Genomic DNA, 13,954 nt, shown 5'->3' with positions numbered 1-13,954 from the left:
TACGTTTAGTTCTGCCCTGACAAAGTAAAAAATAATTTAAATGATTATGGATAATGACATCCATCCTGCAACATAATTTTCCATTAACTTACTTCCATTTCTGCATCAACTGATTGCTCTTCTGTTTCCTCTACTTCACGTAAATTTTCATTTGAAGTAACTTTAGGAGTTGTTGGCAATGATATCTCAGCAATTTGTGCAAGATTAGATAGTTTCTCATGAACTGAAATAACTCTAAAAATAACAAATACATATGCATTTTATTTGAAAAGTTAAGAAAGGCATTCATTTATTCCCAGAACCAATAATATGTGTAAAATAAATCCTTAGTTATTTAACACTTAGATTTCTGGCACCCCCTCCCCACCCCACCAAACATCATTCATTCAATTATTCCTTCATTCAAGAGACATGAGCCAAGAGATGTGATTCTCATCTGTATAATGTTTATGATTTAGTTATACATCCAGTCAGATTTATAAACTGGCAAAGGCATACTAGAGATTCCCTGGAGGAGGAAATGGCAACCACTCCAGTATTCTTGCCTGGAAAATCCCATGGACAGAGGAACCTGGCGGGCTATGGTCCATGGGGTTGCAAGGAGATGGATATGACTAAGCACAGCAGCACAAGCACAGAGGCATGGTGAGAAAAGAAATGTAGACAGCCAAAATGATGCTTAAGATGAAAATAAAGGAAATAAATATCTACGCGGGCAAAGAAACACCAGGTAGTGACAAAAGATCCACTCTGCTTAAACTCGGTACCACCTCCGACTGGCGGGCTGGTCTGAAGCTAAGGATTAGGACCCGTCAGCCACGGCTCTAAGAGACCAGTCGAGGAGCCCGCACAGTGACGAGCACTGTGTGGGGAGGCGGGGTTCGGGAGAAGAGTCGAGAAAGAAGGAAGAGCAAAAGCCAAGGATCAGGGCAGAGGACAAAGTGGTAACTACACTGAGGCCAGAAAGCATCTGGAGTCACAGTCCAGTGACTTGTGGAGGTGCAAAGGCAGGGGTTAACTGGTCATTGAGGTCAGAAGCTGGAAAAGCACTGAAACAGTGAAAGGAGGCAAGCAGCCACCTGCAGGGCTCCCAGGGACTCTGGGATCCAGGCGTGCAGAGAACAGGTGCGTGCATAAATGTGCATGGAGCCACAGGTCTCTATCCAGGGATGGAGGGAAATTTTCATGTAAAAGAAGTTGATGATGCAAAAAACCAAAATGACATCAGGAACAAATGCAGGAACATCATTTCTCCAGTTTTCCACACCATCCTCTTACTTTGCCTTCTAAAGGATGGTTAACGAGAGCAACTCCCTATAGATTGCCCTTATCTTGACCCTCATAGGAACACAAGGAACTCCACCCTGGGTGAGAGAAATAGTCTATTTTTACTGTATCACCAAAGGATGGATCCGATGAACATTTGTCAGGTACCTTCCCCGATAAGAGCCTCAGTGACAGAGGGGTGTCCCTAACTTTAGTCACCCTACTGTTGATCATAAACACACCAAAATCAAGACTGTTTTGTAGTTAAAAAAAAAAAAAAAAAGAATCCTGTCAGTTTCATTACATTCTGTTCTGCAGAAATTATAATCTTTTTCATCAAGCGGTTCTGAAAAATAAATCCTGCTACATTTTGGATGTACAAGGTAAGAGCAGAATTGGGCATGACTCAGTGACTGAACAACAACAAAGGTAGGAGCATGACTTCCCAATGTTGTGGCTTAGTGGTGCCAGTATAGTCTTATGTCTAACATTTTCTGCCATTTCACTGAAAAAACCTAAAACAGGAAAAGAAAGTTGACTGAATAATTCAAAGTATGCCAGCTCTTAAAACATCTCTTGTTTTATTCCCTTTCATGGTGAGGCCAGGAAGTCCTTCCAAATGGAAATCAGGGAGCAGGAACCAGACTCTCCTCGGAAGGACGGAGAAGCACCAAGTCTCTGTTCACTGAGCACTTAGTAGGTGCCGAACAGGGGAAAGAGCTGAGGCCGACAGGTGCAGGAGGCCGTGAAGAGACTTGACATTTGCCTGGTGCTTTTGGTTTTGCAAAGTATATGCATATATTATACATGCATGCAATGCATATGCATATACTGTCTGTCTTGATCCCAACAATAACCCCCAAAGGTAGGCAAAGTATTATTTCCATCTCAGAAATGAGAAAATGGAATGGGTTAGGGCTTGGGTCACAAGAGTAACAAATAGTGGAATCACAACTAAATTAACTAAGCAAAGAAAAACACTGAAAACAAACAAGGAATTGAATAGGGTAAAATCAGAAGACAGAACCCAGGCATGAGTGAAAGTTAAGAGTCTCCATTCACTGTTGGATGAAGAGGTAGGTAAACAGTGTGGTTGATGCAGAGACTTTTGATGGGGGAACAGATAGGATTGGCCAACATATAGGACTGGGCAGAGAGGGAAGGATGAGGCCAGGATGGGGATGGAGTTTGGGCTTAATTACAACTTAATACAGAGTCACATTAAGTTATTTTTAAAACACGCCCTAAACTACAGGCAAAATATAGTACAGACAATATCTTTATACTCTCTGTGATCTGTTCATGAAGTACTAGGAACTGTTACTCCAATAATTTGCTGTGCTGAGTTGCTCAGTCATGTCTGACTCTCTGGGACCCCATGGACTGCAGCCTGCCAGGCTCCTCTGTCCATGAGGATTCTCCAGGCTAGGATACTAGAGTGGGCTGCCATGCCCTCCTCCAGGGGATCTTCCCAACCCAGGGATCAAACCCAGGTCTCCCACATTGCAGGTGAATTCTTTACCTTCTGAGCCATCAATACTAGGACAATACTCCAACAAAATATCCAAAATACTCCAGGTCCTATTATTATCCCTATTTTATTGATAGGAGACTGAGGCACACAGAGGTTAAGTAGCCTGGTCAAGGATACTGGGATAGGGAAGGCCACTGGCATGTGAACCAAAGCAGACTGAAGTCAGAGCTCATGCTCCTAACCACTGCAATATCATACTTCTCTAAGTAAACGGAAGATTCTTCCAAAAATGTCTTCCAAAAGTTCTCCTGGATTTACCTTGTATATTACTGAGACAGCCAACCTTATGAAAATATCAGCAAAGAGGGTTAGAATTGCAGATAATCCATCTTTACTTGCCTTTTGAGTGGAACCCAGAAAGAGCCTACATACACACTGTTGCAAGCAGTAGATGCAACATCAGAAATATTCAGGGGCTTCATATTATATGCATACAACAATAAAACCTGTAAGAAAATGAAAAAACATCTCAAATGTGACATCAAAATGACACTCCACCTCAAAAACTACAGCATTGGTTCTCAAAACAATGTCATTATACTTTAAAATGCTTTTCTTTGAAAGAGAAAAAATGAGGCTTTTCCCCCCAATCCACTTTAAAGAGAAATGATATGAATAAGGATTGTGCAAAGGTTATGAGATGAAAATAAATGCTAGTTGGAACTAAGACTATATTATTTTTGAAGACTGACACTTCTTCCTGCAGTTAAGTTTAAATTTTAGCCTTTGAAGGTCCCCTGCAACAAGTTCTAATGTATACGTGGTGAATACCCAACTTGGTTTCCTGCTCCTTCTCAATACGCCCCTTCCCCATCCGTGGTCTTGACTACTTTTGTGCACTCAGGCGAGTTCCTTCTTATTCTCTCTGTGCATGCAATCCACACACAACTTTTCAGCCCCTACCTCTGAGATGAAACTTCACCTGATGACTCATGCTTTAGTAATTTACCAAATGTTTGAACTCTTGACAGTTCTCAGAGTCAGTCCTACACTCTACGGCACCTCTTTATAATGAATTCACAGAATTTGAGATTCAGAGAAACTTAGAGGTGGTCCGCTCTAAGTCTTTCATTTTAGATGTGAGAAAGCTGCGCCCCAGAGTGATGATCAAAATTGACTAATTAAGTGCACTCATTTATCTCTGGTTCCTCTCAAGTCAAACTAAAGTGAGAGTAGAGGGATGTGGGAAACTCCCTGGCAGTCCAGTGGTTAGAATTCTGCACTCCTACCCCAGGTGGCACAGGTTCGATCCCTATGAGGGGTCAGGAAGCTAAGATCCTGCAGTCTCCCAATAAGAATTAAGAATAAAAATTTCTTAAAGGCAGAAATTCACAAAGACAGAAGCAAAAGAGCAAATGAAGCCGACGAGAGATGGAAGCAACGCTGTGAAAGCACCTGAAGAGCATGGCTGGGTCAGCAGAGGGGAAAGGCGGCGTCCCACCCGGCCTCAGCGCGGCTGCCGAGGGCAAGCGTGATCAAGAGCCTCAATGGCCTCAGGAACAACCTCCCTCCCAGCCCTGCTCTGAGCCCTTGCAACCAGGAGGCTCCCTTCCGCCTTCTCTGCCTCTTCTACGCCCGCGAACTTCTTTCACTCCTCTCTCTGTTGAGGTTACATCAAAGAAGATCTATGAGATGCAGACATAGAGAACACAGTTGTGGACACAGTGGGGGAAGGAGAGGGTGGGGAACTGAGAGTAGCACTGTAGCATACAAATTACCGTATGTAAAACAGATAGCCAGGAGGAGTTTGCTCTGCGATTCAGGGAGCTCAAATCAGGCTCTCTGCGACAGCCTGGAGGGGTGGAACGGGGTGGGAGGGAGGTTCAAGAGAGGGGAGAGATGTGTATACTTATGGCTGATTCATGTTGATGTAGGGCAGAAACCAACACAATATTGTAAATCAATTATCCTCCAATAAAAAATTTTAGAAAAAGAAGATCTATGCTCAGGAAGGACATTAGTCCAGGAATGAAATGCTGAATTGAAAACACTGATAAGTGAAAGTCTGTATTCTGAACAAGAGGCATCCCTTTATTCCACTCTAGCCCCTACCCAGGGTGCAGAAAACCAAGCAGGAATCTAAAAGATCCTCTTGGGGAAAATTTACCAGATGAAGAGAACTTCAGATACTAACTTCAGGATCCTCCAGTGAAACTGCCAGCTCAGTTACACTGCAGTGAGGCCAAAAGTCCATAAGCCTGACTAAATATGATTCTCATTTTCTCAAACATGAGTGAACAGCCAAGGGTCACTAGACATGAAATGAAAGGTAGAGACTAGAAATAATGTAAGAAAGGGACTTGGAGAATCAGATACAGGACAGAGAGCAGAAGAAAGTGTCAATGAAACCATAATTAATACCCTCAGACAGAAAAAGGCCAATGTTGCATCTACAAAATAACACAATGCCATTAAAATGGAACAGAGAATAAGCACTCTTAAATTAAAAAAAAAAATGGTCATAACAACTAATCAATAAAAGATTACTGAAATATAAAGTTAAATATATCTCCCCCCAAATAAACCTAAATTTAAAAACATAAATGGCGGGGAGTGGGGGAAGATGAGAGGCTCAATATCTGAATAACAGAAATTCCAAAAAGTGCAGAGATCATTAGAGGGAGCAAATTATCTAAGAAACAAATCTACATGAACTGAAGAATAAACTTCATATACTGAAAGAGGCACCCTAAGGATCCAGAACAATACCCACACCAAGGAGCACCATGCAACTTCACAACACAGGGGACAGAGGGGGATCCCCAGAGTCTGCAGAGGAAAGACATCACAAATAAACAACTTGGAATCAGAATGGGAACAGAACTCTGAACAGCAAAGCAGAATTCCCAGAGACAATGAGAAGTGAGTGCCTCCTACATTTTGAGGGAAAATAGTTTTCAACCTAGAATTCTATGCCAAGACAACAGTGAATTAAGTATTAAAATGATGACCTTTTGTCAGGTATATAAGGTCTCTTTACTTCCTATGTAGGTTCAGGAATAATGTCAATCCATCGCCACCTTAGTAATCATCTCAGAGGACTGAAATCATGGAATTATTCCTTGACCAAAGCTGAATGGAATGTACTAGCAAGTAATTAACATGGCTCTGTTTTGGGGTGTGAAACACACCCAGGAGGCTGCCTGTGCCAGCTTACCAGCGTTTTTTTGTTTGTTTGTTTGTTTGTTTTGTAGAAAATACACATGTTAATTACTTATATCTGGAGTCTATTGTTATCATCACTTCTCTCATTGAGTCTGACCCCACAGTCTGGCTTTGATTACATGATCAGAGACTTATGAAAGATTTCACCCAAGTAAGACAAAAGCTTTCTTGAAGCCAACATTATCTCACCATATTTCAGTGGTTCATGACCCATAGATAGCGTGTGTCCCAAGTAACTGAGAGAGGAACCAGGCAGCTCCTCTGGGGTACCTGAGTCTCTCTAATGGTTATCTGTGCTTTCTTCAACTTGCCATGCTTTATTCTTTACTAGAACCTTCCATGGATGCAATTTGTGGAGTCTGGTGAGCTCTGAATTACCAGAACCTCCAGCACACTCTTTCTCGGGAAGATGGAAGATGTGTTCATTTAACATGAGAGAGCAAGCCAAGACAGAGAGGAACATGGGAGTGAGGGAATCCAACTCAGAGAGGAAGGAATTATTAGGAGGATGGAGAATGGGCTCTGAAGATGATATCTGAGTCATGAAAGTAATTGGTCCAGTTTGAAGCATGTCTCTGAAGGAAAGAAAAAAGGAACTAAGAGACAAGCTGATGAGTTTGTCCACATGGAGAAGGACTGTATAGTTATCTGAAGCCTTAGGAAGAATAAGAGATTCTCAAATACAGAGAATACTAAGTGAAACAAAAGTGAGGTGGTTTCCGCACCCCCCCCCCACCCCCCGCCCCCTGCAGGAAAGAAGACAAGAAAGGAAATAGTACCTTATTTGGCTCAGCAGTGAGTGATATTTACATGGTCATAATCTAAACACTGACTATGGTTTAAGAATTGTGACAGAACTCAGTTAGGAGAATGTGCAGAGAAGAGCGTGTAAGGCTGATCACTTGAGAAATCATCACCTGGGCACATAATTTAGTTAAATGGAAGAAAGAAAAACAACCAAACAGAAACAGTTGAAAGAGTTTGAGGCAATTACATCTAAGGAGAGAGATTCAGGGAGAAGGAGAGCTAGACAGAGAATTGTTCTTTTTTACTCATTAAAAATATTTGACTTTTCAAACTTTGGAAAATTTGACGAAACGTTTCTGGAAGGAAAATGAAATGAATCCCAGAGAGACGAGCTCAAGATCTCACAGTGCTTCATGGTGTTTGCTCTTAGTCTGTGTTTGTTAACCTTGACTCCCAGGCTAGCATATAAAATCTCTGAGGACGAGAGTCATACCTTGTACTTTTTTAGCAGTGCTTACAGCATCTGATACATTTTTTTTCTTTTAACTTTTTATTTTATATTGGAGTATAGCTGAAGAACAATGGTGTGATAGTTTCAGGTGCATAGCAAGCAGCTCAGTCATATACCTGGTACATGTTAGTATCTTTATTCTTTCTGAAATTTCCATTAATCTGCTAAGAACTAATCAAATTCCAAATTTGAAATCAAATTTCAAAAGTTGAAAATTTTAAATAGAAGTCATGCTTTATATTTAACTCCTGATTATGAAAATGACGCTCTCCCTCCTAAAACTGATACTTGTCAATGGTTTTGCAACACACTTTAAAAGCCTTCCTTAACTGAACTTAACTGAAGACTGGCATAGATAATTGGATTCAAAGTATAAAAGCCTGAAGTCAAAATTAACTTGAATAAAATAGGGCTGTAATTAAATAATAAAGCACTAAACTCACAGAGTTGTTGTGAGCCTGAGCTCTGGAGCCAGGGTGCCTGGGTTTGCCTCCACCACTTACTGGCTGTGTGATCTTGGGAAAATTATTAAAACATTATGCCTCTGTGTTCTCATTTGTAAAGTAGAAGATATGGTACTCTTCATCCAATGGATCAGTGGGAGGACTGAGTAAATGTGAATTACTTTAAGCAGTATTTAGAGCATTATTGTTGTCATTTGTACCCCATGATCATCCCTGGCTCCTTACCTGACCTGGATACCTCACTTTCCATATTCTCTTAGATCTGCTGCTAATCCCAAACCAGCTTCCCATCTGATCCCCCAGCTTGTCCTCATCTAATCCACTTAGTTTTCAGTTGAGAATAGTGCTTAGTTCTATTCCCAATTTGTCTTTACCCTCAGGGATAAGTTATATCACCTTGCATACCCAGGACTGGATTTTTCAGGAGGTAATACACCCATGAAAAATTTTCCAATGCTTCCTTATTCACTTCTGAAAAGACTATTTCAATGAAAAAAAAAAGTGATGTGATTTTTTACAAACACTGAGGGATATTATATTTAAAATTGTCTTGTGTATACATCATGATCAACTGAGATTTATCTCAGGATGCAAGATGACTCAGTATCTGCAAATCAATCAATGTCATGCACCACATTAACAGATTGAAGAATAAAAATTACATGATTATCTCAATAGATGCACAAAAAGTTTCTGACAAATTCAACATCCATTTATGATGAAAAAAAAATTTCAACAGCATGAGTATAAAAGAGAACATACCTCAACAACATAATAAAAGCCATATATGACAAACTTAAAACCAACATCATGCTTTTTCTCTAACTCCAGGAGTAAGACAAGAATGCCCACTGTGACCACTTTTATTTAATATAGTGTTTGAAGTCCTAGGCATAGCAATCAGACAAGAAAAAAAGATAAATGGTATCCAAATTTTAAAGAAAGAAGTAAAACTGTCACTGTCTGAAGATGACATGATACTATATATAGAAATCCTAAACACACCACAAGAAAAACTATTAGAACTAATATAAATGAAGTTCGATGAAGTTTCAGAATACAAAATTAATATACAGAAATATGTTGCATCTCTATACACTAACAATGAGCTATCAGAAGGAGCAAAGAATCCCATTTACAATTTCATCAAAAAGAATTAAATACCTAGGAATAGATCTAACCAAGGAGGTAAAAGAAAGACCTGTACTCAGAAAACTATACGACATTGATAAAAAGAAACTGAAAACAACAGAAACAAATGGAGAGAGAAACTGTGTTCATGAACTGGAAGAATTAAAACTGTTAAAATAACCATATTACCCAAGACAACCTACAGATTCAATGTAATCTCTATTGAAATACAAATGGAATTTCTCACAGAACTAGGACAAATGGGGAAACAATGGAAAGAGTGAAAGATTTTATTCTTTGGGGGCTCCAAAATCACTGCAGATGGTGACTACAGCCATGAAATTAAAAGACACTTGCTCCTTGGAAGAAAAGCTATGACCAACCTAGATAGCATATTAAAAAGCAGAGACATAACTTTACCAACAAAGGTCCATCTAGTCAAAGCTATGGTTTTTCCAGTAGTCATGTATAGATGTGACAGTTGGACTATAAAGAAAGCTGAGTGTCGAAGAAATGATGATTTTGAACTGTGGTGTTGGAGAATAGTCTTGAGAGTCCCTTGGACTGAAAGGAGATCCAACCAGTCCATCCTAAAGGAAATCAGTCCTGAATATTCATTGGAAGGACTGATGCTGAAGCTGAAACTCCAATACTCTGGCCACCTGATGCAAAGAACTGACTCACTGGAAAAGACCCTGATGCTGGGAAAGATTGAAGGCAGGAGAAGAGGGGGATGACAGGGGATGAGATGGTTGGATAGCATCACCAACGTGATGGACATGAGTTTGAGTAGCCTTTGGGAGTTGGTGATGCACAGGAAAGCCTAGCGTGCTGCAGTCCATGGGACTGCAAAGAGCTGGACACGAATGAGCAACTGAACTGAATCTTGATAAATAAGAACAAAGCTGGAGATATCATACTCCCTGATTTCAAATCCTACTACAAAGCTATATCAATCAACACAGAATGGTACTGGCACAAAAACAGACACCTAGATCAATGGCACAGAATAGAGAGCCCAGAAATAAACCCACACCTATACAGTTAATTAATCTACAACAGAAGGCAAAGATATACAATGGGAAAAAGACTACTTCTTCAATAAATGGTGCTCAGAAAACTGGACAACTACATGCAAAAGAATTAAACTGGACTACTCAAATAGTCCAGTTTATATACAAATAAACTCAAACTCAAGTGGATTAAAGACTTAAATGTAAGACCTGAAACCATAAAGCTTCTAGAAGAAAACATAGGTAATATGCCCTTTGATATTGGCCTTAGCAATATTTTTTTGAATCTGGCAAATTATATATCCGGTAAGACATTAGTATTCAAACTATACAAAGAACTCAGGCAACTCAACCTCAAAAAAAAAGCAACAAATTAGCAAAACTGGTTAAAAACTGGACATCTGAAAGGACATCAGACATTCTTCCAAAGAAGACACATTGATGGTCAACAGGCACGTGATAAACTGCTCAGCGTCAAAAATTATGAGGGAAATGCAAATCGAAACCACAGAGAGATATCACCTCACACCTAAAGGGGTAGCTATCATAAAAAAGACAACAAACAGCAAGTGTTGTGAGGATGTGGAGAAAAGGGAGTTCTGAAGCACTGCTGGTAGAAATGTAAACTGGTACAGCCACTACAGGAAAAAAAAATTTAATTAAAGAGGGATCTACCATAGGATCCAACAATCCCACCTCTGCAAAAAACACTAATTCAAAATTAAATATATATATATATGCCAATGAAAATTATATATTTCTCAGCCATAAAAATACTGAGATCTTGCCATTTGGGACAACATGGATAGACCTAGAGGGTATTATGCTAAGTGAAATAAGTCAGATGGAGAAAGACAAATACGACAAGATTTCATTTATATGTGGAATCTAAAAAACATGATGAAATATAACAAAACAGAAACAGATTCATAGATACAGAGAATAAACTTTTGGTCCTCAGAGGAGAGAGGGGTTGGGGGATGAGTGAAATAGTTGAAGGAAATTAACAGCTACAAACTTTCAGTTACAAAATAAATAAGTCACAGGGATATAATATACAACATAGGAAATATAGTCAATCATATTGTAACAACTTTGTATGGTGACAGATGGTAACTAGACTTTTCATGGTGATTATTTTGTGATGTATAAAAATATGAAATCATTATGCTGAAACTAATATAATATTAGAAATCAATTATACTTCACTTTTTAAAAAAATTGTCTTGTCCTTACAGCCCAGGAACAGTGAAAGAAGAATCTACTTTCCACTTCCATTAGCTCGAGCTGATTTGTAATTTCCTCATCTTGATATCTTAATCACCCAACAAAATGCTTGGCACACAGTATGTATTCAATAAATGCTTTATTAATTAGTAAGCAGTTAGTTATACACATTTTATGTAGAAATTAATATTCAAAATGAAAAGACCTAGGTTTGCATTCTTATTTTTTGTCACTAATGAGTTGTGACATTGGTTATTTTACCCCTATGGAATTTTGTTTCTCATCTGTAAAATGAGAATGTTGCTTAGGTATTCTAGTTTCCTTTCAGTTCTGATATTTAACTTGGGTGGGACCAAAAAAAATCAGAGGTTACCTGTGAAGCCCACTATATGAATTGGCAATAGAATACTTCTTGGAGAGTGATCATTAGAGTATAAGTGCATTGGTAGCACCAGTCTAGACCAGTGTTTCTCAAACTTGAAAGTGCATACATTTTAGAACGTGCAATTAAAATGCATACTCTGATTCAGTGGGTCTAAAGTGAGGTTCAAGATTCTGCATTTCTAATGAGCTTCCAGGGGTGCTGGTGGTATTGGTTCCTGACCACACTCTGCAAGGACCAGGGACTATCAGATGCCAGTTCCTGCCTCACTTATCCAACTTTTGTCTTCCCCAGTTCCCAGAAGCTAGAGGTAATCTTGGGCCTCATATGCAGGACTGACTCTAGTTAATCACTTAGCCAACAAGTCCCAGAATCTAGAAGACCTCAGGGGAGGTCCTGGGCATCTGTATGATCTTAGTTATAGCACTCCTAACATCCAAGTTAATAACACTGAGCTTCTGCTTTTACTAAGACTTGTTAGTTTTCCCAGGAATCCTAACTCATCCTTTACTATCAAGCTAGGCCTCAGCTTATCTTGAATGCATAGCCTGTTTGTTTGGGACCCTGAAATAGTGTCTTGCTCTTCTTAGGGGTATAAAAACCTCCAGAAAAGAGCACTAGCTCCATGTTTCTTGTTCCCAGACTTGTTGGGCCTCTGAATAAACTTATCTCCAAGAACTATTTTAGCTCTGTACAAATCTGTGTTTTCACTTGCCAGATGGAGTCTGGCAAGCTTAACTTGATCATGCTTGTCTGCCTACCACTTCTGTGGCCTCTGAAGAACATGCCTTGGGCTGTGCAGCTGGCTTCAACACAATACCCCCGGCAGTCGTTTGCATCCCTCCAACTTAGGTCTCAGGCCAAAAGGAAGGACCAGCCACAGAAGCTTTATTGCCCCTCCCCTGCACTGCTTGCTCTGGGTTGCATTCCTTAAGCCTGATCAAGTTACAAACATAACTTCAGTCTCATTCTGAACCTCAAATAGGCATCCTACTGGTTACCCTGGATGCTAAAAATAGCAAGAATATGAGGTGTGTTAAAGCTAAAGGCCCTAAAGTGTAATTTTGAGGCAAACTTGGACCATCAAACCTTTGGTCATGGTTCTATCTCCTTAAGGCTAAGCTGTAGTCTTCTGTATAAATCAGTCATTCTTCACAACTCTTTTTAATGCCAGTGTCTGGGAGGTTCATTAGAACGATAGGCTCTGGCAGTCTCTTCAGTAATTGTCCTTAGGAGACACTGAAATGGTTCAAAAGATGTTTTGCTTGTAAAGAAGTTTCAATGAATAACATGTATGGGTCTATTATATTCTACTAAAGGTAATTCTGTTAAATAGGATAGTATAATTTATAACCCCTATACTTAAGAAGTTAAAGTTTTCCCGTTATCAATTTAAAGTATCATGGCATGGAAATATTTGGCCTTCTGAATTATCTAAAAATTTTATCTCCAAATCCTCAGTCCCCAGACTTCTACTTTTATGTCACTGGCACCTTAGTTCCTACTGGCATTTCTGATTCAGTGTAGTAAATAAACTGAAGTGGATTGAGTAGGTGAATTAAATTATGGTAACTTACACTGTTATTCAATGATCCTTTGAGTCCCTGGAAACCTTCAAGCCCTTAGTCAGACATTAATTTCCATTACCATCCTGCCTAGAGTCTGGACGTGCCGCATCCAGGATTGTCATCTGAGGATTCAGTGTAACACCATGCCTAGGAGCGCAGACTTAGGGACAGACTCTCCAATTCTGACTGCTTGCCAACTAGTCTTCCTCCATACTGTGTCTCAGTTTCCTCTTTTGTAAAATGCAGCTAATAACAATTCTCAGCCTTTTGGATCCAGGGTTTCTGCATCCATGGATCCAACAACTTGCGAATCAAAAATAGTTTTAAAAATTCTGGAAGTTTCAAAAACCAAAATTTGAATTTGCCATGTTCCAGCAACTATCTACATAACATTTACATCATATTAGGTTTTATAAGCAATGGGAGATGATTTAAAGTATACAGAAGGATGTGCAGAGTGTATGTGCAAATGCTATGCCATTTTATGGGGCTTCCCAGGTGTCACCAGTGGTAAAGAACCTGCTTGCCAATGCAGGAGACATAAGAAGTGTGGGTTTGATCCCTGGGTTGGGAAGATCTCCTGGAAAAGGGCATGGCAACCCACTCCAGTATTCTTATCTGCAGAATCCCAGGGACAGAGGAGCCTGCTGGGGTACCGTCCATAGTGTTGCAAAGAGTCAGACATGACTGAAGCTACTTAGTACACATTTCTGCCATTTTATATAAGGGACTGGACATCTCTGGATTTTGGTGGATATCTGAGGGGCTTCTGAACCAATCCCTTGTGGATACTGAGGGACAACTGTACCTATCCTATAGAGTTGTTGTGAAGTTAACGAAGTAGAATACCTGTATCATCTCGTGGGGTTTCATAAGCTTCACCCAGTTTTTCCAACGTTAAACTCTATACTGAAGGTTTAATATAATGAATAGATGAATGCTCACA

The 13,954-nt window shown here is 39.7% G+C and overlaps 1 protein-coding gene across 1 annotated transcript in view; it reads right to left on the bottom strand.

Moving 5' to 3' along the window:
* CFAP54 (cilia and flagella associated protein 54) overlaps positions 1-13,954 on the bottom strand; it is a 291,046-nt gene that overhangs the window by 31,486 nt on the left and 245,606 nt on the right. The window contains exons 65-66 of the mRNA XM_043440645.1: positions 3,140-3,246; positions 93-234 (exon numbers count right to left, since the gene is read on the bottom strand). Of these exons, the coding sequence (XP_043296580.1) occupies positions 93-234; positions 3,140-3,246 (249 nt within the window). The remainder of the gene's footprint in view (positions 1-92; positions 235-3,139; positions 3,247-13,954) is intronic.

The sequence above is a fragment of the Cervus canadensis genome, chromosome 21 (genome assembly GCF_019320065.1).
Source record: "Cervus canadensis isolate Bull #8, Minnesota chromosome 21, ASM1932006v1, whole genome shotgun sequence".
NCBI lineage: Eukaryota > Metazoa > Chordata > Mammalia > Artiodactyla > Cervidae > Cervus > Cervus canadensis.
The sequence above is the reverse complement of the archived record's forward strand: the minus strand, read 5'-3'. Positions and strand labels throughout refer to the sequence as shown.